At 45.1% G+C, this 27375-nt stretch overlaps 1 protein-coding gene across 2 annotated transcripts in view; it reads right to left on the minus strand.

Moving 5' to 3' along the window:
- Positions 1–3212: 3212 nt before the first annotated feature.
- The window catches only part of DNAJB6 (DnaJ heat shock protein family (Hsp40) member B6), a 52551-nt gene continuing 28388 nt past the window's right edge, over positions 3213–27375 (minus strand). Inside the window, exons 8-9 of one of the 2 annotated variants that reach the window (XM_009635812.2) lie at positions 12800–13006; positions 3213–4795 (exon numbers count right to left, since the gene is read on the minus strand). In XM_009635812.2, coding sequence (XP_009634107.1) covers positions 4713–4795; positions 12800–13006 — 290 coding nt within the window. In that variant the 3' untranslated portion in view covers positions 3213–4712. Of the gene's footprint in view, positions 13007–27375 lie in introns of both variants that reach the window. The other variant, XM_009635811.2, reaches the window with a different exon arrangement.

A 27375-nucleotide genomic window follows, 5' to 3' on the forward strand; every position in this document is an offset into this window, starting at 1 on the left:
CAAGGGGTGGAAAAAATTCTGTATGCTATTTAAGTAGACAGGTGATGTACGTGCCAACAGAAACAGACATTGAAGAGATGCAATTAAACATCCAGCCAGTGCAGTGAGGTCCCATTCCTTCCTTGGAGACATCCTAGAAAATCTGTGATCACGTCCGGGCAGACATGGAGGCATTTCCCTGAAATCAAAGCATTCAGACTCATTATGGGAGCATGTATTTTGGCCTTCCTCTCACGCTCACTTCTTGCTTTTTGGGCTGGCTTTACAGTGGCAACATGAGGCCTTCTGGAAGAGGCAGAAGGCAAAGCTGGGATACCAAGACATGCCAAATGACATGAGTAGATTCTGCTTGTTGTGATGAGAGCAGCAAGGTAACCTTCCCCACACTTGGAAATGTCATCTCGGGTCAGCTCAGCTTCTCCTGCTGTCAGTTAACAGCTGGTGACTAAGAGGTGTTTAACAAACCTGACACTTCCCAACACCCCACCTAGTCCTTTTTGGCTAGAAAACCCCATGAGAAGTCAAAGCGTGCTGACACGGGGCAGCTGAATTGATCATAGTTTCAAATATGAACATTTATGAAAACCGAGACCTGTGTGTGGCTTTAAGTGAAGTACCCTGTTTTAATTCTCATCAGTGGCGAGGAAAATTGCCTTGCCTTGGCTAGGGTTTTCAGTGCTGCAGGTAGTAATGAGCAAAGTTTTGCAAATTGTAATAAGAAGTCTCTTAAGACCAGATTCCAACTTGCTCATTGGGAAGAGGAGAATTAAATATAGCTAATCACGGGCAATTGTACCACCACCCCCCACCAATATGTGACTTACAGGAGAGTAAGGTGCTCCCCAGGCATCGTAACGTGAGAGAGCACTAACGTGAGCTAAGTCTGGAGATAGAGGAGCAGGACTGCACATGAGGGAAGATAACTGCGATCTGAAATGCAGGAAGGACTGACCTGTGCATCCCAGGAATAAACAGTCCTGTGCAACTGGCACACAAAATTAAGGAAAAAAATTGGAAATGAATACATTTCTATATAGGCAATATAGTAACGAGCTAATCCCACCACCTGATAGGCACCAGTTTGGTGGCACATGTCTAGAAACTTTCCTGAAGAACAAGCGGGTATGAGTCATGCATTTCAGATGTGCTTGGGCAAACAGGCAGTTCGGTGCTTTCCTAACGATTATCATACATACATATATGAGTATCTGGCTCTCTTCTTTTCAAACGAAGCATCTTTTCAGTGTGTTATTTCAACAAATACATTCAAAGTATTACGAGAGGGTTCTGAAATTGGGGAAAAAAAAGCAAGTCTCCAAGGGCAGCCGAGCTGACAGAGGAAAACTGAGGTTTGTGCTACATCTAGGAGTAGGATTTACAGGTCTGAAAGCCGCCCATAGCAGCACTGAGCAGGGACTGGGCAAAAACTTGAAAAAATACATTTATCATTTTGACACCTGCGCTCTCTGAGATAATTTATTTAGGATCAAAGCCTTGCCAAATCTCAGTTCAAAGAGCAGACTGTGCACATCCTTAAAAGTTGTGAAAAAACAACTAATTTAAACCATTTTCATAGTGGCAGCTTCCAAGTCAGGAGCAGGAACTCTTATCTCTCTCTATTTTGCCTGTTTGTGATCGTGTCTCACTATCTTAAGATAAAATTGTTTTGTTTTCAGTGTATCATTTTAATTATGCTGTTACTCAACTCGCCCTGTGCTCTCTACCCTAATAATTTAATTTTCATGTGGGATACTAAAAGGGACTGAAAACACTTTGGGTCTCTGCTCTGTAACAAATCATTTTGCAATACATTTTGCAAATCACACCAGGTCTGTATTTAAACTAGCTCCGTTTCCGTCCTCAGCTCTTCCACAGAGGTGCTGTAGCATGGTCAGGAATCTTTTTCCCACTTTCACAATACATTTATTCACAGCCACACTTGGGCCAACATCATCTGTTATCAGCTGTGGTGTCTCACACCCACCTGCATTTTTCCAGCTCCAGCACATACTTTAAGTAACCATACCATCATGCAGCCCTCACCTTTGGCGGATGGATGCGCTGGGATGCGCGGCCTCACACGTGCGCCTGCTCATACGTGTGTGGCCGACATGGCACCATGTCCAGGCTGTCCTGCAACACGGCGCTACCCCCAGGCTGACAGCCCTGCTCCACGGTGCTCAGTTAAGCCATTACCCTTCAGTTAAAATTGAAAAATAACCAGGCTGAGGAGGCAGGAATTAGGCTCAATGGCCACAAGCCCACATTTCTTAATTTATGGGCAAGCTTGGGCAGATGCTAGGTACTTATAGGAAAGATTATGCCCGTGGTTCCTTCCTCTGAGGACTCTGTTTCCCACAGTTTCTCCCCGCAGGAGGCTCAGGGTGTAGGAGCCCAGATGCAAGCACGCCAGCACCTTTCCAGTGGGATAAGGATGCCCGTGGTGACACAGGCTTCCTAACTAATTTAGAGCCTACCTTCAGGTCTCCTAACTAATTAATACCCTACCGTCAGGTCTCCTAACTAATTAATACCCTACCCCCCTCCTTCAAGCCTAACAGAGGGGTCAGAGTCAAGAAGGTATTTATGTACCAAATCCCGGTCTGCTCTAAATCTTCAAGGCACGCTCTTGATCCGGAGCTCCTCTGCCCTGCGAGGTGCGGCTGCTCGCAGAGCAGGGACAGCCCTGGGGGACACCAGCCCCACGCTGCTGTCACCTCTCCTTCCTCCACCTCTCTTGCTTTTCCAAAGCACACACCATTTTCCCAACAAATAAGGAGCGCTAATAGCTTAAAACTGGCATAGGTACCAGGGGGGGGACTTCTTCCAGAGTACAGGAGGTGCACTAATGGGATGCAATTCCAAGTGTTGTGTATTATCCAGTGTGAATATCCCTTGCAGGGCTAATGTGCAAGTTCCATTTGATGTACATGCTCCTATGGCGATGTTTCCAGCTAGAACGGACCCTCATTTCCCACTGTCAGCCATTTGACACAGGGACTGTATCAACTTGCTCTTGGATTTAGCAGAAGGAATACCTTGGCATGCTTGTGGGCGTTCTGTGAATGCAGACTCTCCCCGTTGTGCTTACAGCCTAAACTTTAATTGAAAATAAACATGAACAACTCATGCCAGCTCTAGTCTAGAGTACAGTGCAAGAGGACAAAGTATAAAGGAGAATTTTCTTTATTTTTAAATATTAGTAACACTGCACAAAACAAAAAAAAAGTGGTACTTAAGTGACAGAAAACTGGTACTCAGTCTTATTTCATATTAACCGTAATTTAAATACCCTAACAGAGTTCACGTATGGTTATATGTTTGCATAGGGTTACATTGGGTAATGTAAGCGTTTGAAGCTAAACCGTTCAGATACCAGAGACACCAGAATTTGTTATATCAAACCATGCTAGAATGCAGACTTGATTTTTCGGTTTAGCTTCTTCCTTACACCATTACGTGCATTGCTACATCTTTTAAGGTTAGGATGAGTGAGCTTCTCCAGCAACTGTGGACTTTCAATATTGCCAGGTTTAAGTCTGTTACATCAACAACACATTGGCAAGAGGAAGGACAAAAGAAACAAAACAAAACCATAAGCTGCTCTCTCCTACCTGGAGGTTAAAAAGAGGAGGCAACATACTGACAAGAAACATGCAGGTAAATGCTTAAGGCAACAGGAGGGCTCTGTACAAACGAAAAGGTTAAGAGAAGCAATGTGTCATGCACATGAGACAAGTATGGGAAGCAAGGAAATAATCTTGCCAGAAAATACATATTTCTTTTAAATTGAAGACATCTTTTCAAGCTAAAAAAAAAAAAAATCAGTCCTGCAATAAAACCGATGCAAAATGCTTTCATACATAAAGGTGTAAGTTCTCCGCAGAAACAACTTGATAAAATCTTATACGGATGCTGAAAAATGTTTGTTATCTAAAACCTACTCAGCAGAAACAAAGAGCAGTTTTAAAGTAGCACTTAGATCATTGTCTGTAGGTTCTGAAAATAAACTTTTAAAATAAGGAATGATTTCACTAAATGATTCATCGGGAGTCAACTATGCTTAAGGAAATCAGTAGGAGTGCTTACAGGAGACCATCATTACACTAAGTTTCTTAAAATCGGAGGATAAAACTTCATGACACAATTTAAAATGAAGGAACATTTTGATAGCAGGGACAAACCTTTGCTGCCCAGCTTGGGGGAAAAAAAAAAACCCAACCATAAAAGTCACTTATTAAGCTTGCATAAATTACCCTGTAAGAGCTCATGTCTCAATCCCATTCCCATTGACATGAGTGAGCAGGACTCTTCTTTCAACAGGCCTGATGCTGATCCCAGAGGGACCAAGCAAACAGGCATTTGCACAACCTTTTCTATCCTACAAAACAAATAAACAAACGCTGGACTAGAGTTGGTTTAGTCCCAGGGAAGGAAGAGGTAAGAAATTCTGTAACGCTTTCCAATCGTCAAACGCAACGTGCTTCTAACCAAGATCAGCCTCGTTCGAATTCCCTAACCTGACTGGCAAGAAAGCCACTCCGTGAAACTAAAAAGAACAACATAGTGCAATTTTAGTACAGTTTTAAACATGAGTCACTTCCTTGCTAGCAGTGTGGACAATCAAAAAATATACACAAAAGAGGTGTGCTCAAAATGTAACATTAAGTTGTCATTACTATAGAGCTACTGGCATAGCAGAGAAGTCCATTTTAGTAACTCCCTTTGGTTGACTTCTTCTTCTTCTGTTCCTCTCTCTGCTTCTGCTTCCTCCTCTTGCTGCCTTCTTTGTGTCCTGAGGAAACACGGCTTGTCAAACACTATTCACAGCATTCATGGACGTTTCCCTTTAGCAAAAGCACACATTCTCTGAATGGTTTAAAGAATCTTAAGGAAAATGTCTGGCTTTCTAATGGTGTTTCTTAAATAGTCAGTTCTTCTATATCCCCAGTTCTACTACATCCCTCACATAGGATAGAAAGAAAACACTATCAATCTTTGAAGCTTGAAAAGACCTGGAGAACTTTCCAAGGACTTCAAAGCCATTCAGGAAAAGCTTCAAAATTAGAGCACATGCAAAACCAGAATAATTTTCAAAACGGAAGCAATAAATAAGACTTATACAGCAGGAGCTATTTAAGTACTGGCGCTTCCTGCTCACAGTAGTCAGAGTTACCACGATATTTGCATTTCCATTTTAGAACTAGGGAATGCTGAGAAACCTGAGTAAATAAGACGGTGCTCAGTGTTCACCAATACGCATTTTCTATGCAGGTCAGCAGCCTGCTCATGCTTAACTATGCACCATAGGTTATATGCTACCACAGCTCCAATGGTACACAGAAGTATTAAATTCAAGCAACAATTATTTGCTACGGGTTCAGTAGGCACAAACTCCCAGCCACGCGATCATCGTCCCAACGATTTTTTTTCCCCCGCAAAGATGTGTGAAAACCAATTCTTGTTCTGCATCTCGTGCTTTCCTCCAAACTTGCAGTAAAATGCAAGGTGCTAGCAGACTTGCACGGGCAGTGGCCTGTGCAGAACCAATGCCACATCTACCCAAGTGCACTTATAAATCTAAACTCAAAGCTAGCAAACGTCTCTCTCAGATAATCATTTTGCAATGCTTTGAAATAGCTGGAGGGGTCTTTTAGCTCAGTGGTGCTCTGCCACTGGGATTCCGCATGGTCCAGTGACTGGGGCCAGGCTGGAGTGGAGGAGCCCTGGGCAAGCCAGCCAAGGGGCAGGGCTGGGAGTCAGGGAATAGCCCAGGAAGGGCACAGCTCTGTGTCTGGGAATCTGCTTCTTTCCCCGACTCTGTCTGCAAGCAGGCAGATGCGACCCTGAGCAAGCAGTGTCACCATGGCGCCTGGCTCCCCATCAGTTTAGCACCAATAGCAAAATTAAGATGGGAAAAGGAAGCGGTGGGAGGTCAGAGGAGTACAAAGCCATGCTCTGGCTGAAGTTTGCTCCTCATCAGAGCTCCTCCCAAATGCAATTCGGGTTGTGCCCACGGCGGAACGGCAGTTCTTCAGTTTAAGCTTAAGACTTGGGGAGGACCATGAGAGAGTCTCTGGGCTAAAACCACTTCAGACACTATCAAAGGCTTATGCATTAGAGGAAATACACTCCCTTGCAGCAAAGGGAAACTGTTCCTAGGTTATCACTCTAGCTCCTACGCTGTATCAACAGCATGACTTCATCTTTTGCAATCATCTGAGTCAAGAAGCAGGATATTTATTTAGAAATTCTGCCACGAGCGATTAGCCTGCGCAAAGTTAGCGTGGAAACCAGTTCTATTGTTTAAGGAAGAGAAGAACTGGCAGCGCTTTGCAGAATTGCAGATGACGCTGCGTTTTCCCTGCACCCTCCTGAGCTGCAATCCTGTCCCCGGGGACACTGCGTGGACACCTCCTAATTAAGAACTCCATCCATGAAGTTTACTTCAATGTCAGCCTCTCCTTCACCTATACATTGTCAAAAATAGGATCCCTTGGCATTTAATTTACTGCTAAGGGACACATCCCAGAAGGGCTCAAGCATCTCTGCTTTCCCACAGAGTCCAACGGAGGCGGAAGAGACGTGCTGACTCGGGAATCAGTCACCCAAATGGTGTCATTCAAAGGATTCTTCCCTTTACTGGAGGGAAAAACAGCATCACATCAGCTGATCAGAATTAGTTCATGTAATAACTATGAAACATTAAACACACATATTTGGGAAGAGATCACAAAACCCTAACAGGTTATTAGCTTCATAATTTTCTCATTTTTCATTCTCAAAACACTGTCAGTATTTGTAAAAGGCTTCCACATACAGGCACGATTGCATTTGGTACTGCTATTTTATATCATAATTTTTTTTTTTTTGCAACAGTCCATTTTCTTCAAGTTTTTGAGATTTTGAAAGCAATTCTAGAAACTCTTCCTTAAAAATACCATGAGCAATGTAAATTATGACTTGAAATGAATGCCACATAATTCATTGTCTTCTAAATGAAAAAACTCAAATGTTAAAATAATGTGGTATGAAGATATTTAGGCATTTGACAACATGGTCTCCTACCAGCCTCCGGAATGATAAGGGTGAAAAGTGGAAATCTTTCAAGTGTTATCACTGACACACAGAAACAGATTGGCCAAAGTAGGAGATAATGCACAAATACAGAGAATTCCTCAAGAGAAAACTGCCGGGTCTTTTCTGTTTCGAGCCTGCTGTGATAAATAATTTCACTCTCGACCATTTCCTTTTCTGCCTCCACCTAGGAAGAAAGGGTAGGTCAAACTTTGCCAGTCTGTTAGCGCCAGCGATGCTACGCTGGGTGATAACAGCCAAAAACCTGATCTGAACAAGTGAAGCAGCTCCTAGTAAAAATAAAAATTGCACACTAAAGATGTAACCCTTTGGTGCTTGAATACTTCAACCAGCACTAATTAAAAGCGTATTTAGCTGCCTTGGTTACAAGACTAGCCCCAAAAGTCATGGGGAGAACAAAATCTGAATTAGAAAGCAGCAGGCCCATTACTGTTTGATTAATTTGCAGTGAACCTGTGTCCTGGTGAGCCACCAGCATCACGAAGCAGTCATGGAGGCTTCCCAGGGCTAGCGTCTGGCTGAACTGGCTTCAGCCAAAGAGTTCTGGCCTCAGAGATGGGCCTTTCAAATTCCCCCCCTTAGAAGCAATAGTTAGTGATCTAAACTCTAGAAATGTGTTACATTAAGATAGAGACTCTTAGGGAAGGGTGCGGGGAGAACAGGTTGCTGAGAGCTTCCCCAAGCTTTGACACTTGGAAAACAGATTCACTCAAATGCAGATTGCTATCAGCCTAACTTGGTACATTCTTGCTTTCGTCAGCTGCCAGGAGCAGTGATGGATGAAGCAAGAATCCACACCATTTGGAATTACACCTGGTTTAAAACCTGGATAATTTTTGTCTAGAATAAACAGCATGAGCTGACCCTCTCTTCTACTTCCAGAAGAACCACAAAGAGCACAAAAGCCATTCCAGCTTTTAAAAATCTGCTTGAAGACTGAAACCAACTTCTAACAACGCTTAGTAGCAACTCCCTCAGCCACTCAGCAAAGACCAAAACAAATTGGGAAGCCTCTCTGCTGGGTCCCAGGTTGACTTTCCTTTTGGCTTTCCACTTCTCTGCCATCTACATCTCCCAACATCACAGTTTTTTTCAGTCACTGACTATGAAACTCATCACATTCTTGGGCAGCAACTGCAAGGGGGGGTGTGCACATCGAGTGAGTGATCCAAAGGGACAAGTGTTCTGAGCAAAACGCTCCTACCCAACCCATTTGTGGTATCCTACATCTGCCTGCCCTGCCTGACATCTGCCTGCCCTACCAGGATGCAGAGAGCAGTCACAGATCTGCTCCACCTTCCTTCTGCGCAAGAGAGCGTAGGAGTCAGCAGAAGAAAACAAGGTGTTCAGCCATGACCGACGATTAACGCACAGCATTTCTGCTTCTTGACCTACATCAGTTAGTAATAAAGGCCATGGCCTGATTTTATATAAAGATCTCCTGCAAAGGTGAAGACTTTGAAGGCACCTCCTTCCACTTTCAGGCTGTAAAGCACCAACACTGGGGACAGAGGGAATTCATACTTTCTGCTCAAGTCCCAGAGAAAGTGGTTTTCAAGATCTACTACCTTTTTGCTACGATTGTGGCCATTCTCTTGCCCTCCTTCAAACCAGCAAAGCAGTCATGGCTCCAACGTGGGCACAGAGCTTTAACAGAGCAGCGGGCCGCATGCACATTGGGTTCTGTAGTGCGCTTTCTAATTTTCTGCTCTTAGAAATACCTCTTTAGTCAAAACAATAAATTGCTATTTCAAAGGTAGCTGGCTTACTTCTGAGTTGCAGCCACCATCTTATTTTAGCCACCATGTTATTTTAGACTCACCACACTTGCATATGCCATTACAAAAATTCACCCCAGATCACAGCTTCAGTATAATTTCATGCATGTGACTCAATTTACAATTACAGCTTTACGCTACACTTTCACGTTCCCTCCTGTCAGCCCGAGCCACTGCCCAACACACACCACAATTTGACCTACTAATTCTCTCACCGCATCCACAGCTCCTGCCCATGCCACGGAGCTTCGTGGAGAGAGAACCTGCCTTTACATAAAGACCTGAGGTGACAAAACATCCCACCCCGTCTAGGTATGCCACTCCACTATTTAATAATCTGCACTGTTAAATCCAAGGGGCGAGTTCTCCAGTTTTACTGGCCAACCCAGTGATGTCATTCCAACTTTGATCTTTTAGGTGACTGAAAAGCTTTAGCAACTTACTGGGGCCTTCCTTCATGCTTGTTCACCATACTGTTTTCATTACCAATTCTGCCTAGAATTTCTACAAGAGCATACCAAGCCAGATACAACCTGCTTGCCTGCTAATAATTAAGGTAATACTATTACTGAGTAGAGTCCAAGGTTTTACTCCCACATGGCAAGCAAAAGCTTGCAAGGCTATGCAGCCTTGGAAGCCCTTCCATGTGCAAGACAGCCACCTTCTTTGGGAGGCAAATAGGTAATGGGATGCTCTCATACTAGCAGCCAAAAAACACCATGCGTGAAGGCAGGTCTGGCCAAGCCAGGGAGCAACAGGCCAGCCTCCAAATCCACCAGCCAATCTTCCCACCCTCGGCCCACAAGAGGAGCACAGCTGTTGCCCCGTCCCACTCGGGCACAGTTACAGCCAGGGGATGCGGAGCAAAGGGAGAGCGAGCTCCCTCCCACCTCCACACCTCCAGCATTCCTCACGTATTAGATTTCCACAGAAAACAGTGGCTTTGCTTGCCTTTCTCTTTCCATTACATGCCCAAATACAAGTATGTGAGAGAATTATAAGGTAATTAGTTTGGACAACCAAGCACATCAATTGTTAGTAACGTGTAACTCAGGAACCCGTATGTCACTAAAAAGAACTGAGACCGCACTGAAAATGTAATAAAATACAAATAGCTCAACTTTCCAGCAGAGGAATCCATGCCAGAAAAGAATCAAGATTAGTTAAGCCAGTTCTTTTAAAGTGGTTTCCTTTTCAGGGATGCCAGCGGGTGAAAATGGAGCAAAAATGAATTATTAATGTTGTAAGTTTTGGGTTAATGCAAGCTATTTCATTCAAAAGGAAGAGCAAATATTGCAATACTATCTTGCAAATAATGATCTTTCACATCGTGTATTTTTCAGTATTTTAACAATTAAACATTTCAACCATTCTTGCTAGATAAAGAGCAGAACTGTCAAATCCAGAGAAGCAGGTTTTTAGGGGTAGCTACCACTACCCCTACCATTAGTGGCTGTAACCTCCAGGTCTCTGCTGGCATTAACAGCACTTTGGCACAGCTTGGGTATCACCAATCAGCCATGAATCATACAACCAGGCACTGCGTTACTTGTAGTATCTGAATTCTTATTAAAAAATTACTTGGGTGGAGCTAGAGCACTGTTTGAGATACACTGCAACTCCAGAATACAAGTTTTATTCTAAAGGCTGTTGTGAAACAGGAACAGTACGAATTTCAACTAAAATGCAAAGTGTCAATGTTAGAGAATCAACTTTTTCTTTTTTTTTCTTTTTTTTTTTTTTTTTTAAATTAAAAACCCACTGTAATAACTGGAAATCCTGACTAAGGAGAGGATTCATCTCACCTCTGGATATTGGTTGCCAGTATAAACAAGTTGGCCAGCCTTTCTCCTTGGGCGCTAGAGAGAGGCAGCCACTTCCAGAGGGATTCCCACCACGTAGTCAAGATGAAACCTATCCCCTTTTCCTTCATTTAAATCTGCCACAGACTTACAAGTTAAAACTCAAACATTCCCACTCTTAAAGCTGGGAAAAGAAAGCCATTTCACTGCAGGAGAACCATTAATGACTGAGTATTTGCTGGAGGTGCTCTAACTGGGACAACGTCTAAAACTGCTGCGCAGTCTTGCTGCCAAGGGCCACACGCCAGCGGTGGTAAAGCCATCTGATTCAAGGTGGAACAGCACCCCGTTTGAGGCCATTGAATTTTATTTTCCACTGAAGAGAGTGGGCTTTGGGCCAAAGCAGAAAAAGGTGCTATTCTTTCCCAACGCTGGCCCGTGCAAGCCCGGCAGCTGTCGCAGCCATCCATGAGAAGCCAAGCGGCAGCAAGTGAGTGGTCTCTGTAGCGAGAGAGCTGCGCTGGTGAAGCCTGCGTGCTGGGCAAGGCAGTCGGCAGAGGTGGACACCCATGGGGGAGAACGGCGTTACTGGCCAGGGCTTGTGCACAAACTTCCCAGGGAGGGATTAAGACACTCACATAGGTTTTTGTGACTGACTCAGCCAGTCCTTCAGCCGCCCTGTCCATCAGAGGAACAGTAGGCAAAATATTTAAAACAACAGTAAAAGCTTAGTCTTACTGCAATCAAGTTTTCAACCTGAATCTTTTATAGCAACTCAGAATCTACTGGTAGAAGAGAGGATTTTGCAATTGCACAAATCCTTCTGGAAATCCATTTTGATTGCAAACTTGTGCGTCTTGGAGCATAAATAGATTCACAGCAAAAAGTCCTAAGCAATCTTAAAAATTGCTCCAAAAATTGCAAGGTGCATGTCAAACTCGGATGTTCTTTGGAAACTCTTACAAAGTATCGTCATGATTGCAGAGAACCTCCAGTCTCCAAATGCAGAGCCAAGGTTTTGTTTTGCCAGCTACACACACAGAGGACAAAACCCTGGCATGGGAGATTTCAGGACATAGGCCCAGAGGTTACATTGAGGCTTCTGTAGAGAATTTAATTTTTTTTTTTTTTTTTAAAGAAAAGATTCAACTTAGCCGTCCCTAAATAGACAAAACTTCCAGCAACTGATCAGGAAGACATTTTCACTGAATGCTTCTATTTTTTCAAGCTGCCATCCCACACGATATCTTTAGGTCTTTCATGCAGAAGACAGCGTTAGATTTAAAGGCTCATAAATGCAGCAGAAGTTGGTGCAGCACTGGAAGTACGTGAGCACACATTTTGGGGTACAGCGCGTGTTCTTCATGCACTGTGTTTACCCCGTGCATGAGCCTCATACGCTCACGCTTCCCAGCACTTCACCTCATTCAGCACTACTGAGAAGGGCCCCTGGTTTTGGGCATCCAAGCAGAAAGGCACCTTCATGTTTCAGAAAAACCTGTCCTGGCAGTCCTGGATGATCTTTGACCACACATTCAAATTAAATCAAGTAGTTATGAGGACTCTGTTGTCCAAGATAGCCTCTGGACTATATTGCTGAAACACTACAGACGGGAAGTATATCAAAGGACTCATTACTTCCAAAACCAGGACTTCCAACCAGGACAATCGCTGCGCTTCTGCATTCACCTGAACTGTCTCAGCCTTCTCTATTAGTATTTAGGTGCCTAAAATTGCAGCTTCCAGAAATAATATCAAGTTGCTGAACTTCTCCTTCGGCATGGAAACCAAGCACAAATTAAGTAAATGAACGTGCAAAGTATTGTGATTAGTTCATCTCTAAAAAGGCCTTCACTTTCAAGAAAAAAGAGCATAGGCACTTCAGCCGCATAACAATATTTGCCCTGGATCTGTGAATCCAGGGCAGTTGTGAATCTAGACTAAACTGAAGAGCAGAGCTAATGTAGGACGGAGGCGCACAAGCTGCTGTTTACTCTCTACCGGGGACCTGACATTAAGTCAACACACAGCAACAACGTCTTGCTTGGCTTTTTGGTTTTGGCTTTTCGCTAGCTGATGAATCCTTTTCTGCGCATTTCTCATCAACATGCTTGTGCACACCTGATAAATAAAAAGGGGTCTCCAAGCTGCTCGTAACCCGGCTTCTATCTTGTTCTTCCACCTCATCGCTATTATAATGGTAGGCATATTTGGGGGAACTGGCAGGCTTGTGAGACTTCAGCAGGCGCGGGTTGGTTGGCTGGAAGGGCAGGGCTTGTTGTCCTCTCCGTCTGCACTCCTCGGCAAAGGCTTCTTCATCTGCCTCACCTGAAAAAGCAAAGCGCAAGAAAAGTCAGCTGCACCTAAAAGGCTTAAATTTAGCCTGAAAAAAACCTCAAAACCGGGCTAGAAATTGCGTGTCGCTAAACTGCTGCCTTGGCTGAGGTTAGCTCGCAGATCCTCCTGCCTATCTGCAGATCAGGGAGTGTCCGGAGCAGAAAGCTTCCTCAATGGCCTCTAACCACACTGGAGCCACCCAAAAAAGCCAGCTGGATATGACAACTCTGGGGCCGCTTTCCTTTTTCCCAAAAGGCAGGGTGAGCGAGCCAAGCACACAGCCCTGGACGGTATTTCTGTCCTGTGCAGAGCATCTCATCTTCTCCCACCTCACCTGGGCTGTCTGCCTAGGAAGGGTTGACCTTGCTCAAGGAAAAGCTATAGGGGAAGGAGGGAGAAATACCCAAGCTGGCTACAGGGATGGTGAGAGAAAAACAAAGCCAGCCTGGGTTCAGAGAGGCTGGGTGTTGGAAGGATGGTTAGAGAAGCATGAAAGATCACATGAAGATGGGAAATCGGGTTGAAGATGTAAGAGGTGAGCACAGTCGAGGGGGCAAGGCACGCACGCACGCACAGCAAAGGCAAATGAACACGATGGAAATAAAAACCCAATGTTTGCAAAAACTAGTATGAAAGATGAGGTATTATGGTCATACTCATGCTATTTTGCAGATGACGCTTTCCTTTGCTGCAGAAACTGTAACAGTACCAGTGCTGCAAAGTAGAGAAATCAGCTACCATAATGCAACACCCCCCCCAGCAAAACCACACATCGAAAAGCAAACGGTAAGATAACAAATAAAAAAGCCAAAGACATTCAACGGGGAAAATAAGGAGGAAAAAAAAAAAAAGTGAAGAAAGGTGTGTACCACATTTGTCTCTTACAGGCTTTTTAAAGTTTCATTAATTCAATTACTTAAGTGCTTTTAATAGAGCTGATTAAATACGGCGTCATTTTATTTGCATCAAAAGTGGTGCGTCACATTCTGGAAGATTTTCCCGGGATGTGCCCGGCATCAGCTGCTTTGGGAGGGGTGTGTGCTCTCAGCTAATGCCTGTGCTCTTAGTTCATGGCTGGAAAATGCTTTGAAGATGGAAAAAGCACCACGTACGCAGCAAGGAACAAGAGCAGTAATACCCGCTTTGTTGTGTGCGCCCAAACCACCAACACTTGCAGACAAAACAGGTTGTTGTAGTGTCTTTACCTTGCAATCGCACACGGGGAGATGCTTCTGAGGGCATGAGGAAAAGGAGGCAAGGTATGTTTAAAAAGTCATTTCACAGTGCGGTGCGGCACCTGAGGCCTCGCAGGAGAAGAGGACTCCAAGACGCGCCTCGCATCGGCCCGCCATGCGCTTGAGCACCTGATGTGCACGGATATTAACACTGAGGACCCTCTTCCCCGGGTGATCAAATGCCCGTTCTGCCCCCCAACAACGCTCACGCTTTTTTACCCTGGACTCTCCTGCATTTCCAAAGGCACAAGCAAACAAGACGTAACACGAGTGACGATAACACCAAGGATTTCCGCATTCAGACGCCGCCTGCCTGCACCATACCAAGGTGCAACTCTGGGTGAGCGGCTCTCCTTGCAGAAGGTGAGGGCTGGCAGGGCGGCATTTTTCCCCTCCCAGGGGTGGCCCAGCACTTCAGCTACAAGAGGCACTGGGGAAGGAAAAGCTCAGAAAATGCCAAATGCAGAATTGCCAGCATTTCCCATAAGAGGCTACGGGATTTTACGTGCTATATAAACAGCACTGAAGCATGTATCAGTCTGATGATACCAGGTCCATGAAGATAAAGCCTATAAAATGCCAGGAGTTAAAAAAAAAAAAGCATAGAAAACCCACATACACCCATTGCACATACAAAACCCAGTCAAGTTCACTTCCTAACAAATTATAGTGTACCAGTAATAGGAGATCCCTCCCCTCCCATGGAAACACAAACTGCAGGGCTTGCTTTTTGATGTGCAAAGTCTTGCTTGATGCGTGTTTCAAATTTACATTGGCAAGCAGGTGCAGGAATGAGAAGTGTGCTGAGGCCGCTCTCGAGGCTCTGTGTGTGTGTGCATGGCAGAGACACCCCGGTCAGGTACACTAACGCTTAACGCAGTTCGGTGTTAAAACCAGAGGCTCTACACACACCCCAATAAATTACTCCTAACTACACCAGAGATCAATCTCGGCACCTTTAGTCTAATTCAGCTGGTGTGAAAGGCACAGGTTAACACTGGAAGAATTCAAAATAATCTTGCTCCTCCCCGGTGAGGTACCTGCAGCATCGCTGCGTGCTGGCCCTCTGACGCGTCCCTCATCTGCTGCTTGCAGAGCTCCCTTGCTCTGGGAGCTGAGCTGTGCCACCCGCCCCGCAGTGCTGGGCACCTGATGAACTCGCAGGAAGATCTTCCAGCAAACACCCACTGCTCGGGTCCAACTTAAAATAAAATATAAAAGTGAAAAAGATATTCTGTAGTCCAAACTTTCCACTTAAATCAACTGCAACACAGAGAAGAGGCAGGAAACCCTGTCCTGCTTTAGCAAGTCCCACGAGAGCTGCTCTCCAGATCAGGTTTTTGCCTTCAGCTCCTGAGGGTACAAGCACAGCTCTGACTCTGGAAAACAACAGTACCTGCCTGTTACACATCTCCCATGAGTTGTCCTCACAACTACATCACTTTTTGTCTCTGTAAAGTCACGGTATGCCTTCTCCAAGGCTTTGCCTGGGGTGTCCTCCACCTGCAGCTCTTCTGCAAATGTCCCAGAGCAAGAACCATCCCCTCCTCCAGCAGTGTTCATCGTTCAATTGCTCCATGAAAGATGATATTCCAAGAAAAAAAAAACAAAAAAACCCAAAAAACCCCACAAACACTTCCTGCAATGCATATTTCTGTTTCCTTCAAAAAGATCCAAAACTAACCCCCAAAGCTGGACCTTGCACTGCACCGTCACATCGGCTGAAGGTGCTGCACCAACTCAACAAACCCAGGAGAGCCCTGGCTGTGCTGGGTGCTGCCTGCACCAGACCTGGCTGCTCCTGCTTGGGGTTTATCTGTGCAAGGCAGCTGTGGCTGAAGCGCAAGAAAAGGGCGCGTGGCCGAGGCTGGGCATCCATATGAAACACTTGGCTACCATTCACTGAGGACAAGCGGTGAAGGGGCTGTTTCCAAACTTTTTCAAACCCACTGTTTGCCCCAAAAGAGGTGGCAATCTGTGCTAAAACCTTGAGCACAAGCCCTCAGTATTGAACTCTGGGAACCAGCATCCCTTTGGAAGTGTGTGTTCAACCTTTCCTCATAAGCTCCCTAACTTTCTGTCATCAAGGATTTGTAATTAGCAGTTTTGCTAAGCTGAGCTGAACTCTGTTATTATACTGCAAGAAAATTCATCTTAAGCTGCCCTCAACATTACTCTGCTTTGTTCATCTATCTTTAATACACCTTGCAAAGCAAAACTGAAGTGTCATCTGCACCAACCCTTTTCTCTTGTAGATATTTAAACATCTTTGAAACATTCCGGCCAGACTCTGAACAAAGCTAGCTGTGCCAGTTGCAAAGATGAGACTTGAAAAGAATTTATTCTGGGAAAGGTCAGCCACACAGGGCATCACCACCAAAAAGTGCTTCAGCATTGCTGGAGCTTTGTCAGCAGTGATGTTTGTCCTGGAAATGGCTTTTAGGAAGACAGCTGGGATGGGATGGGGGGGATCCACAGATGGGCTCAGAGCTGGAATATCCTTGAGAAGCAACTTTCAGGGGTGCTCTGGCTTTCAGCAGCCCTCGGTTCCCCCCATGGCTCCTCCTTGCCATTTCCTGGGTGCCCAAGCCAGCACGCCCACGTGAGAGCCCAGGCAGCCGCGCCGTGAACCCAAGCAGGGGACTGACCCGAGTTAAAAATAACACTCCTTTTGCAAGCTTATTTTTAACTCAGCTCAGGGCCTGCGTCCAGCTCATCGTGCAGCCGCCCCAGCTGGGGCAGCGAAGGGGGCAATTATCAGGGGCTGCTGGAGTCGGCATCCAGATTGCAGCATCAAGCAAAAGGCCTTATTCTACTAATGCAAATAATAATTAAAAACCTTGCAGTTATTTCACTGGCAAAACCAGTTTGGAGAAGTTACATTTCTAAGGGTTAATTCTGAAGATGATGGATTCAGAGTTACTACTAACATTTAAAAACAGTAATTAAAGTTTGGTGTTCGGGTGCACTGGGTCCTCCCAAAGTGAAAAGCAGCTTCTGGAGAAAAAGATAGCAAACGTGAGCTTGTAGCATCCTAAAAAGCTGCATTAGGACCAAAACCTGCCTTCTGCTCCAAGCAAGAAGGGCTGAAAAGTAACTTCTCATAGCAAAGCGCTGCTACATGAAAGGGGAAAATATGGATCTTTTAACCTGTAATTAACCAGTAGAGGGCAATATTGCCTATCGTGAGGGGCAACGTTATCAGAAAAGTCACTGCCAACTCGTATTTTTTTGGTAATGCATCAATTTTATATGCCTAAGGCAAACTGGGAGTACAATTCAGTACCCTGAGTGCTAGGCGGGTGCTCTGGGGGAGCCACAAGCTACACCAAGGGGTCCACGTGCACTCCTGGAAAATTGAGATAACGCACAGGAGTAAAAACATGAAGGCAGAGGATATTCCAGGTGAGATGGGATGGGTAAGCCATGGAGCACTTCACAGGAAAGCAGCCCCGCACAGGCTCGCGTTATTATTTTGTGTTACCTTTATGTAACATCCGTGTACGTCCTGGAATTGAACTGAAATCCTACCAGGAATCAGCAGTAATTAATGGCAAGATAGTAATTAACAGAAACATGTCGAACAAACCGGGGTAAACATCCTGAGGATATCGAGCCACTTAATTATGTTCACCATGTCACCTCCCGCACAAGAGGAAGCGGAGCCTTCATGGTTCCCGCACGGCAGCCCTACTGCTTGCGTGCTATTTTCTTACACACCTAACGCGGTTCCCGCACAGCAGCCCTACTTACTGCTTGCGTGCTATTTTCTTACACACCTAACCAAGAAGAAAAATATATAGAGAGATAATCCCAGGGTTTTCCCTTGTATTAAGAAACAAAAAGTAGGTGCACCAGTTTGCTCAGTCCGGAGGAAGACTTCCCCGAGGCCCTGAACAACGCGCAGCCCTTCCTGCAACCAGCATCAGGAGAAGATGCAACTGGTGAGGGACTTTACCTAATGACACAAGACGGCTCCGAGCTAAAGCTCCAGTGAATCTGATTGTGCAAGGGTGACTTGCAGGAAACTTACTCCAGCCAAATCTTTCTTGAATGATGGCCAGCGAAGTGTCTTTCTAATAGTTTAAGACTTTCAAGTGAAGAGGAGGTGTATCTTCTGAAGCTCAGAGCAGGACACGCTATTGCTGCTTCTAGAGAGGACTCAACTGCAAGTCTGATGTTGGTCTGAGCTGCTACCAATGCTGACTGACAACAAAAAAAGAGTGCAAAAGAAAAAAAAAGCTTTGCTGGAATGGTTTTTTCCCCCTCTTATTGCAAGGACTTGGAGTTTACCCCGCGCCTATGGAGGGCACTGGAGTTTCTGATGACTCAACTACATCCCCTGCTGCCGGGGAGAGCCGAGCTGCGACTGGAGGAGCAATGCAAATAGAAAGAATAAAAGTCCCCGTTTAAATACATTTATCTGAAGCCAATAGCACTACAGTCTTTGTAATCTGTTGAGAAGGTCTTTGTACTCATCAACTTTTCCACTGTTGCAGCAGCTCCGGTATTAATATTTGCCTCTGCAGAAGATACCAGTGTTGTTCTGAGACTCCAGTCCAACGTTTGCTGGGAAATCTCACACTTTAGAGGAGCCTGTTGGAGCAGAGAACTTATTTAATGGAAATGACCTGTCTACACGCCTGGATCAGCCTGGGCTGAAAAATTCCTGGAGATTAACTGGTTCTTTTGTTACTTCTCTTGGAAGCTTCATGTCTAATATATTGTAGCACAGAGAAAATGTCAGGAGACCAAGTAACTCCACTAAAACATAGAAGAATTGGTCTAATTTGGGGGACCTAACTTGAAATTTGTTTTCAGAAAGTTACCAAATTCAACACAGTTTCTTTTAATTTCTGATGGGAGCGAGGGATGCTCATAAGATACCAAGCCCAGGGTATTTTACAAAACCGCATGTACACACGCACCCACCCCTCCTGAAACCGTAGGCAACACGCTCAGCCAAGAAAATACTCCATCACCATTACTGGAGGCAATGTTGAGCAAGTTCTTCTGATTAATCGTTCTTAAACTTGTTTCTAAATGCCAGGAAACACTAATACGGCGACCGTTAACAGCAGGAGTTATAAAACCCACTTGCAGCCTGTGCTGGCTCAGGTTTGTCAGACTCAACAGAAACCAAAATTTGCATCGGGTCCTCTTTGGAAAACGTCACTGTCTGAGTTTGACAGCGACAACCTTTCAAAATCTCTCTCTTGCTATCTGATGTGGTGCTTCTGAGAAAAAGCAGCCATTTTAAAATCTACTGATTGAAAAAAAAAATAAAAAATAAAAAAATGCAAGTAGTCTCGAAAGCCGAAAGAGCCTGAAATCACTCAGAAACTATTCAGGGAATGCCGGAGAAGCTGCCCCATCTGCACCATTGCTGCTCGGCGCAGAGCTTTTTGTAAACCGAAACGGGAGTTTATTTCAACACTGAAGTTTATCAGCTAAAGCACGGGATGAAGGACGACGTTTTGAGTTGTCTCACGCAAATCAGTGGTTTTCACCAGTTACTGGCAACTATTTTTCTTCCAGAGCAACTGCATATTCCTCAGTGCCACTGTTACATTCGGAGAGAGAGCATGAGGAGATTCAGGGTCAGCTGTGGCAGCAGACCTCTTCCCTGCACGATACTGGGGCACATTTAGCCGAAGGGTGCTCGGAGTGCTCAGCTGATTAAAAACGAAAGACGTCGTCCGCTCTCAACCCGTGCCCTCTGCAGAAACCGGCTGCTGTGTCCCACCTCATCCCCTCCTCATCTCCAAGCCACCCAGCTCTGCCGACACCAGCGTCGCCGCGCTCAGGCGTGCAGCGTCTCCCTGCTCCAGCTCAAAGCCTCGTATTAAGTTCGTAACTTGGCAGATTTGGGCTGGGCTTTCCCAGGTCAGAACCAGCACCATTTCCCCTGCCATGGGAGCTGGGCATTCCCTGTGAGGGGGGGAAAATAAGACCACAAGAAGCCAGGGACAGCACTGGAGGTGGTGGTGAAGTTCTAGGAGGTGATGGAAAAAAAAAGGGGATGGGATTTGGGGAGAAGGACAGAGACTGACGGAGAGACTCTCTCCGTGCTATTTCTGTCCCGGGAGAGCCACGGCTGCAGCACGCCCAGCATCCAGGAAAGGGCAGAGCTCAGTACTTTTTGCTCAACGCACACAGCAATCCTCTGCCCTTCTGGTTTTAAAAGCTGGCAATGGCCTTGCTCCTTTTATTTTTGCCCTCATATCCAGCTGCTCCAGTGCCAGCTCATGCTGTTCCTACCCAGCCCATACCCCTGTGGCACAGGGCAGGGACAGGGAAAGCCCCACGCTGGGTCTGCTCACCCTCCCCACCCCGCAGCAGCTCCCTTAGAAAGCTCAGCCTTCTCATTTCCCTTTTTTTTCAGCCATCTGGATTTTGCACACCATTACACCCTGTGTTCAGCCCAGTGTGTACCAACATGAATCCGGCATTCCCAGCACATCAAGCTATGCAAGACAAGGACGTTTGGCCACAAGGATACCCCAATATGCAACAAACTGGGAAAATTAAATGAGCGTATGCCATATGCTAATGGCAGCAGTACAGGTACTTCAAAAGGAGGTGTCACCGTGCCGTTCCCCTGAGCGGCTACATGGCATCGATGGCTAAAGTCACCCCTGCCTGACCGCATCAGGTGGCACGTATAGACAGGGGAGCTGCTGAGAGAGCCTCGCTGCCAAAACTCACTCATCAGAAGCTCTTTTGAAGCCCAATGAATGGTCCTACATCAAAATTTGAGGCTGGAGAAAAAGGCAGGCTGAGCACATCCAGCCTTCTGCAATCATTTTGCTTCTGTCGAAGCATGCCAGGGCATCCGTATAGATTACGCCAACTGCTCTCACCTTAAAGATTTGGGATGTGGGAAATGCAAATGGCAGGAGGCAATATTAGTCCCCACGTTTCCAGCAAGTGGATGACCCCATTTGCATGCTACTGCTCAAAGTGAATTTTATTAATTTTAGAAGACTTTGACACACAGGGGTCTTTTATTCATTTCTGCGTGAGCTTTGAAAGGAAGCAAAGAACAAGGAATGAGCTTCTCAGCTTGACATATAAATACAAATTAGCAAGATTTCAAGCTCAGAGTTTGAGCAAATGGACCTGATTTTTAAACAGCAATTGAGATTACTTAAAAGATGCTTTCTATACTTCCCAGTGTCATGTCAGATCTCTGCCATAGCCTCCTGCAAGTCACGCTGTTTACCACCACGTTGCAGTGCTGCTGGCCAGACACCCTTAAAAAGCTGCATCAGGGGCTCCTACTCCAGGAGCTTCTCTCCCCAGCACAGCCCCTACACAACACGTAGGAGAGATGGGGCTCAGATCACTGTAACTGTCTCTCCCTCTCTTACACGGCCCCTCTTTCTCCAGGATTGGTATCACTAACATCAAAATACTTGATTGGGCTCAATATTCTGAGGTTTGTTATTTTTTTCATCTCACCTACATTTTAGCCTCAGGCAAAAATCCCTGCAGGTTTCACCTCTGCCATGAGGAAGCCTCACAGCTCGCGCTTCACTTCAAAATTGGATTTGAAGAGCAAACCAAAAATCCCACTGAGAAGAAAAAAGAACCAGCCCTTACAATGCAACTTAATACCCACGACTAGAGGAAAACAAGTAAACAAAAAATCCACAGCGCAACTACATGCAGCCTGGCCAGGTCCTCTGTTGCGTACCCAGACACAAGGCGCCTTCCACCAGCGTTACCTCTCTCCTTGAGCCTGGGCAGAGCCCCTCGGACCTCCACACCTCTCGCGATCGTGCTCCAGAACCTCCCAGTGCCAGATGCAACGGCCCCAAAAGACAAAACCTTGCTTCTTGCCTTCAACCCTCCTAGGAGTTACCACCACCAGGTCAAGCAAAACTGGCTTCTAATTAGAAAACTCTTCAGACAGCAAGCAGAGGGAAAGTGCTCTTCTACTTTCACAATGAAGAGATCTTTGTAACTCTTAAAACCCAACGAGTTCAAGCATGAAGATGTCTTACATTTCCGTTAGCAGCCCTCACTAAAAGGAGCATCTCCAGAGCAGTTCAGAGCAAGCCCTAATTTGCAAATTATATGATTTTGTTACACACTTTTCCATTATCAGCTTTAAACCAGTCTTCAAAACCTTAACGTACAGCAAACCCAGATTATGTAAGGAAAAAAAAATATATATATAAAGCAAAAAGCCATGCAGTTAAATTTAAAAAGAAAAGAATCTCATGAGTGACTTCAGAGCAATGTGATGAATGACTTCCCCAGCTGTTTTGTCAACACTTCCATAGTAATTTGGCAAAAGCACAAAATCACCAAGTTTATATTTTCATCAAATGGCTATTAGCACTGTTGAAATCTCACAGACATGACACAGTGAGAGCAAGCTCCACATTTTATACTGCACTGCCCGTGCTCAGTTTATGAACTGTCATCTTTTCAGGTTAATCATTTGAAAAATATTCTCCCTTCTACCCTGGGGCTTAAATATGACACTAAGGATTTCACATATTAATTACAAAAAAAAAAAAAAAAGAAAGAGAAGTGATACCCGCCCTCTCCAATTACACCCCCCAACGTCTAATTCATTCCTCATCCATCCCTGCATTACTAGGACCAAGGCAAGCAAATCCCAGCTCCCAGTGCCTGCACACATCCCTGATTTACAGAGCTCCAACGACCATCATCTTTTAATTGACATGCAAAGACCATCGTCTTTTAATTCACCCTGAAAATGACCCGTGTTCATAGTAACAGGACGTCTCTTCTGACAGCTCAACAGTTTTCAAAGTGTTTTATGAACCTTCACCACAAAGCCCAATCCTATTTTTGACACCTTCCTGGCAACAAGAGCACTAAGCTGTGAGTTGGCATTCGGTTCAATATTAACATACTAATGAGAAGTCTGAATTTGAAAAAAAAAAAAAAAAGTGTTTCAAGTTGACATTCAGTAGTAATTTTGCCTAAATAACTGTATTTAAGTAGGTACACCAGCCTTACAGGGGCCATAACCACCAGCTGTGCCACTTTTTGTGGGTGGGCATCTCCAGTCCATCAGGGAACTCTCTGGGTTTCCAGTGTTTCTTTCCCACCCATAAGTCAGCCTGTGCCTTAAAACCCACCATAGTTTAGGAATACAGCAAGTAATTTTTCAAATCCAAGACCTACCAATAACTGTTTATACATGCAAACATATACACACAAACATATATGTACACACAAAAAGGAATTGCTCCGTGCATATTGCTCAAACTGAACTTCTGACCAGAATAACCAATAAATGGAGAGCACAGAAATGAAAATTTTCTCAGTTAAAACAACCAAACACCAAATCAGAAATGTGACGACAATCCAACAACAACAATACTTACAATTATCTTTTGTGCCTGGAAACAGTATCGTCAGTCAGTTTATACGCTCCTCCTGCAGAGATCCAGTGGGAACAGGGAACATTTTACCAAGAGAGCTTTGTGAGTTTTGGAAACAGGAGAGTTCAAACAGCGACATTAGTACCTGCTTGGTGTACGGCACAGCCACGCACCTCCTGGGAAGGCCACCCCAGAGCTGCCCGTGCCCGGAGCGATGGCGGTTCCCATCCTATGCCACTGCAGCAGCACCATCCCACCTTTCAAGACACCTCCGAGACCCAGGGGATGAAGCTCCAAGAACAGTAACAACCGTTTCCAACCACAATCTTTGGGGTCAAAGCAAAAAAGTGGGGAAACCAATATTTAAGAGCTACCACAAAGGGAGAGAGATTGGAGAGCTCCAGAAGGGAGCAAAGAGTGTTGGAACGCCCACCGGCGATCAGTGAAGAGGTCGATGCGCCCATGGAATGGATGCGCCCACCAAAACTGCGCGACAGGACACCACCTCAACACCTGAAGTTGCCGTAACAAGCTTTTGCCCAAAATCACCTGGCATAGGGACATACCCACACCTCCTGGAATTCTGTGATGGCAGTGAAAGCTTTCCCAAATATTTAAGTGACGGTCCGTCAGCGGAGTCATTATATCACGGTATAAATATTTGAAAAACTTGAAAAACAAACAACACAGACCATTTTGTAGTGCTAGCAGCCCAAAGCGCAGGAGCCAGCAAAGCCAATCCGCCTGCCCTCGAGCACCAGCAAACTCCCAATCTTCCCAGAAACACGTGCCAGGAGTTTTACCAAGTTTGAAGATTTCAAACTTCATTTACACTACAGCGTTTCCCCTCGGCCTCGTAAGATCATTATTGTTCCTCTGCAGGGTTGAAAATATCCCGCAGTCAGCACTGCGATACCGAAAGGAAAACTAGAACAGATGCACAACAGATAAGGCCTACATTTGTTATCATGCAAGTCAGGCACTGACATAAAAAGCCACAGACTTTGCACTTCTGAGAACATTTCACCACTTTCCAATTACAATTCTGACCTTGCCTGAACCCCCAGTATTGAGTGCAGCCTGGTCCCTCTGCAGAAACTATCTCCTTTTAGAGTCATTTTTAAAAATACTGAACAAACAAATAAACAACTGTTTTTCTAAAGAAGAAGTTGCTTACTCAAGACTGAATAGTGGACTGGAAACAAAATCACAGCAGGCAAGGCAGTAATTTCACCTTCCAGGAGGTGGAATCTGCTTGCAAAAGCCTTCAAAGCCCCGAGTCTCTATTGAGAAGATAAACTGATAAATGAAGTATCAATACTGGTGTAACACCAACGCACGGGCATCGATGGCCGTTCAGCTGGGGCCTCAGAGCATCCACCTCCATCGCAATTTCAACTGAAAATTTGGAGGGCCTATATTTTAAGGAAAGATCAGCCAGAAACATCACAAAAATAGAAAGCTGGCGAGGCTTTGACCTCTGTTAGCAGCGCATCACCTAACCTACACTCAAGCTGCACTTCCAGTCGCTACCTTGGCTCTGTGCCACTTGCAGGTCCATGCACAACACCGGAGACACCGGTAATTTGGGAAATTTTGCTGCCACACCCAGAAAACACAAAGAGTGAGCTGAAACTGGAGCCCAGCACAAACGAAGGGTTGGCTTTTGGTCTCAGGAGAAGCTGAGAGGCGTAAGACTAAACAGTCCCCCCCCAACAGCCCTCATAAAAGAAGGCTTTCCACTATTGGAAACTATTCTGTCCAGGGCAACGAGCACCTCCCCTGCAACAGAGCACACAGCACAGGCAGGCACTCAGCTTCGTGATTTATTCTACGAAAAGGTTCACCGGGGATGTAGTCATCTCCTTCTATGAACATTTTGGGAGCGAAGTGCACACGTGATCTCAGAGCAAGTGCTAGCGGAGAAGGAAGAGTGGAAACCACGTCGGAGTAATCAATTAATCTTTTGTTCAACAAGAAGAGCAGGGAGGCCTCAACACCTGTGTCTTTGCAGAAAAAAGTTTTATCTCCCCGAGCTGAGCTTCTTGTTTTAAGGAGTTACTGCAAGAAGCATCTTCTCAATTATTCACTGCATTAGGAAGCACTTAAAATTCCCCTCCTGTTCTACAACACTTTGCAAGACAGAGTTATATTTGTTAATATTTATTAATGGCTACAAAGCTGCTATAGGTAGGAATCAGGACAAAGTACTCAACTCTCTTTTAAGCTTTCAAACAGGACTGTCTTCCAGTTCTTTCGGGCCAATACTTTCAAGATGGCTCAAAAGCAAGTCAATTGGAAATGATTTAGACAGCTCCCCTCGCAAAAGATGCTGCAAGTTGTATACCGTGTAGTAGTACCTGGCATTGATATCTCAAAAATATGAATATGCAAAGTAAAGTACACGTTTTCTTTTTACTTAGCAGTGGTAAAAACTATCATCTACTTTGTCATTTTCTACCTGATTCTCTGAGAAATTGCCGTGTTCTTCCTAAGAACATGTGGTGATGGCTCTTGCAGCCATGTAACAGGGAACTTAAGTTGTACAGCGAACAGAATTGCATTTCCTGACTCTGAAATAGGTTCCACATGGGATGTGATTCAAAAATTGTGAAGCTCCTTGGAAAATACGGATTAAGAGAAAAAATACAGTTCTTTTGCTTTGCTGAGTTATAGCTCTGAGACATTTAAAAATAACTAGCTTTGAAGTGGTTTTCTGCTAACAAACAGTCACCACACACAAGACGGACACTGGCTAGATACTTCGCCAATGACAGAAAGATTTCTGTCCAAGACCTCTTGTAAGCCAGAGACGGGCACGCACGCTTGGGCTGGCTTCCCCGTTAACCAGCTTCCTTGTCACTACAGCTGGGCCTGTACTGGCGAAGCTGCACCGCCGACTCGGCTGAAAGGCAAAAAGCCTGCCTGGTTTTATCCTTTGTACAGAAAGGAGACTGCACAGAAGCTATGTTAAGAGTGGAATATTTAGACCTCAGAATATGGCTAATTTGACTGTAGAAGAATTAAGACTTAGTTCTGGAGTTCCAGCACTCTCCAAGCAGGGTACCTTCCCCAGAATATTAGGAAGGACCTGGAGATACCCAGGACTTCGCCATAAGAGTTTGTTTTGCTTTTGTTCCAAGCTATGTTTTATGGTTATATGACCCAAGTGCTGCCGAGTTATAATCCCAGGAATTTGCCTGTCTGCAAGCTTCTCTTTGAAATAAGCTGGACAAATGCAGCTCTGGGTGTACACAAAACCCAAATAAGCACCCACAGACAGGTTTTTTTTACACACATAAGCCCCCGTAGGAGATGCTTCTCTGGCTGCTCCCCGTAGAAATATTTTTCGACATACTGCAGTCTTAGGCATTGAGCACACTACCAAAGAAGATCCAATGAACAAAAAGCCAGCTTTTTCATTGTAGTCTCTCAAAGTTCAAAACATGCATACTGCTATCCACGTAAGGTTTAACACACACTAAAAACTTTACATTGTTAAAAAGATGTCCACTGCCAAATGAATCTTTGTCACAACATTCATTAACAACAGACCCCTAATCTTCATCTCAGGAGCCGAAATTAGGCGCGCTCAACCTCTGCAGTCTGTTGATGGTGAGAATAGGGAAAAGACGTGCAAGGGCTCACTGTAATGCAAAATCCAAATCAAAGCCCCCGGGACAGGCGTCACGGCCCTCGCCCTGGTTCCTCCTCAACACTAAACGCCCAATTAGTCCACTACAGTAAAGCGACTACT

Source organism: Egretta garzetta, unplaced genomic scaffold (genome assembly GCF_000687185.1).
Source record: "Egretta garzetta isolate BGI_Z169 unplaced genomic scaffold, ASM68718v1 scaffold633, whole genome shotgun sequence".
Taxonomy (NCBI): Eukaryota; Metazoa; Chordata; class Aves; order Pelecaniformes; family Ardeidae; genus Egretta; species Egretta garzetta.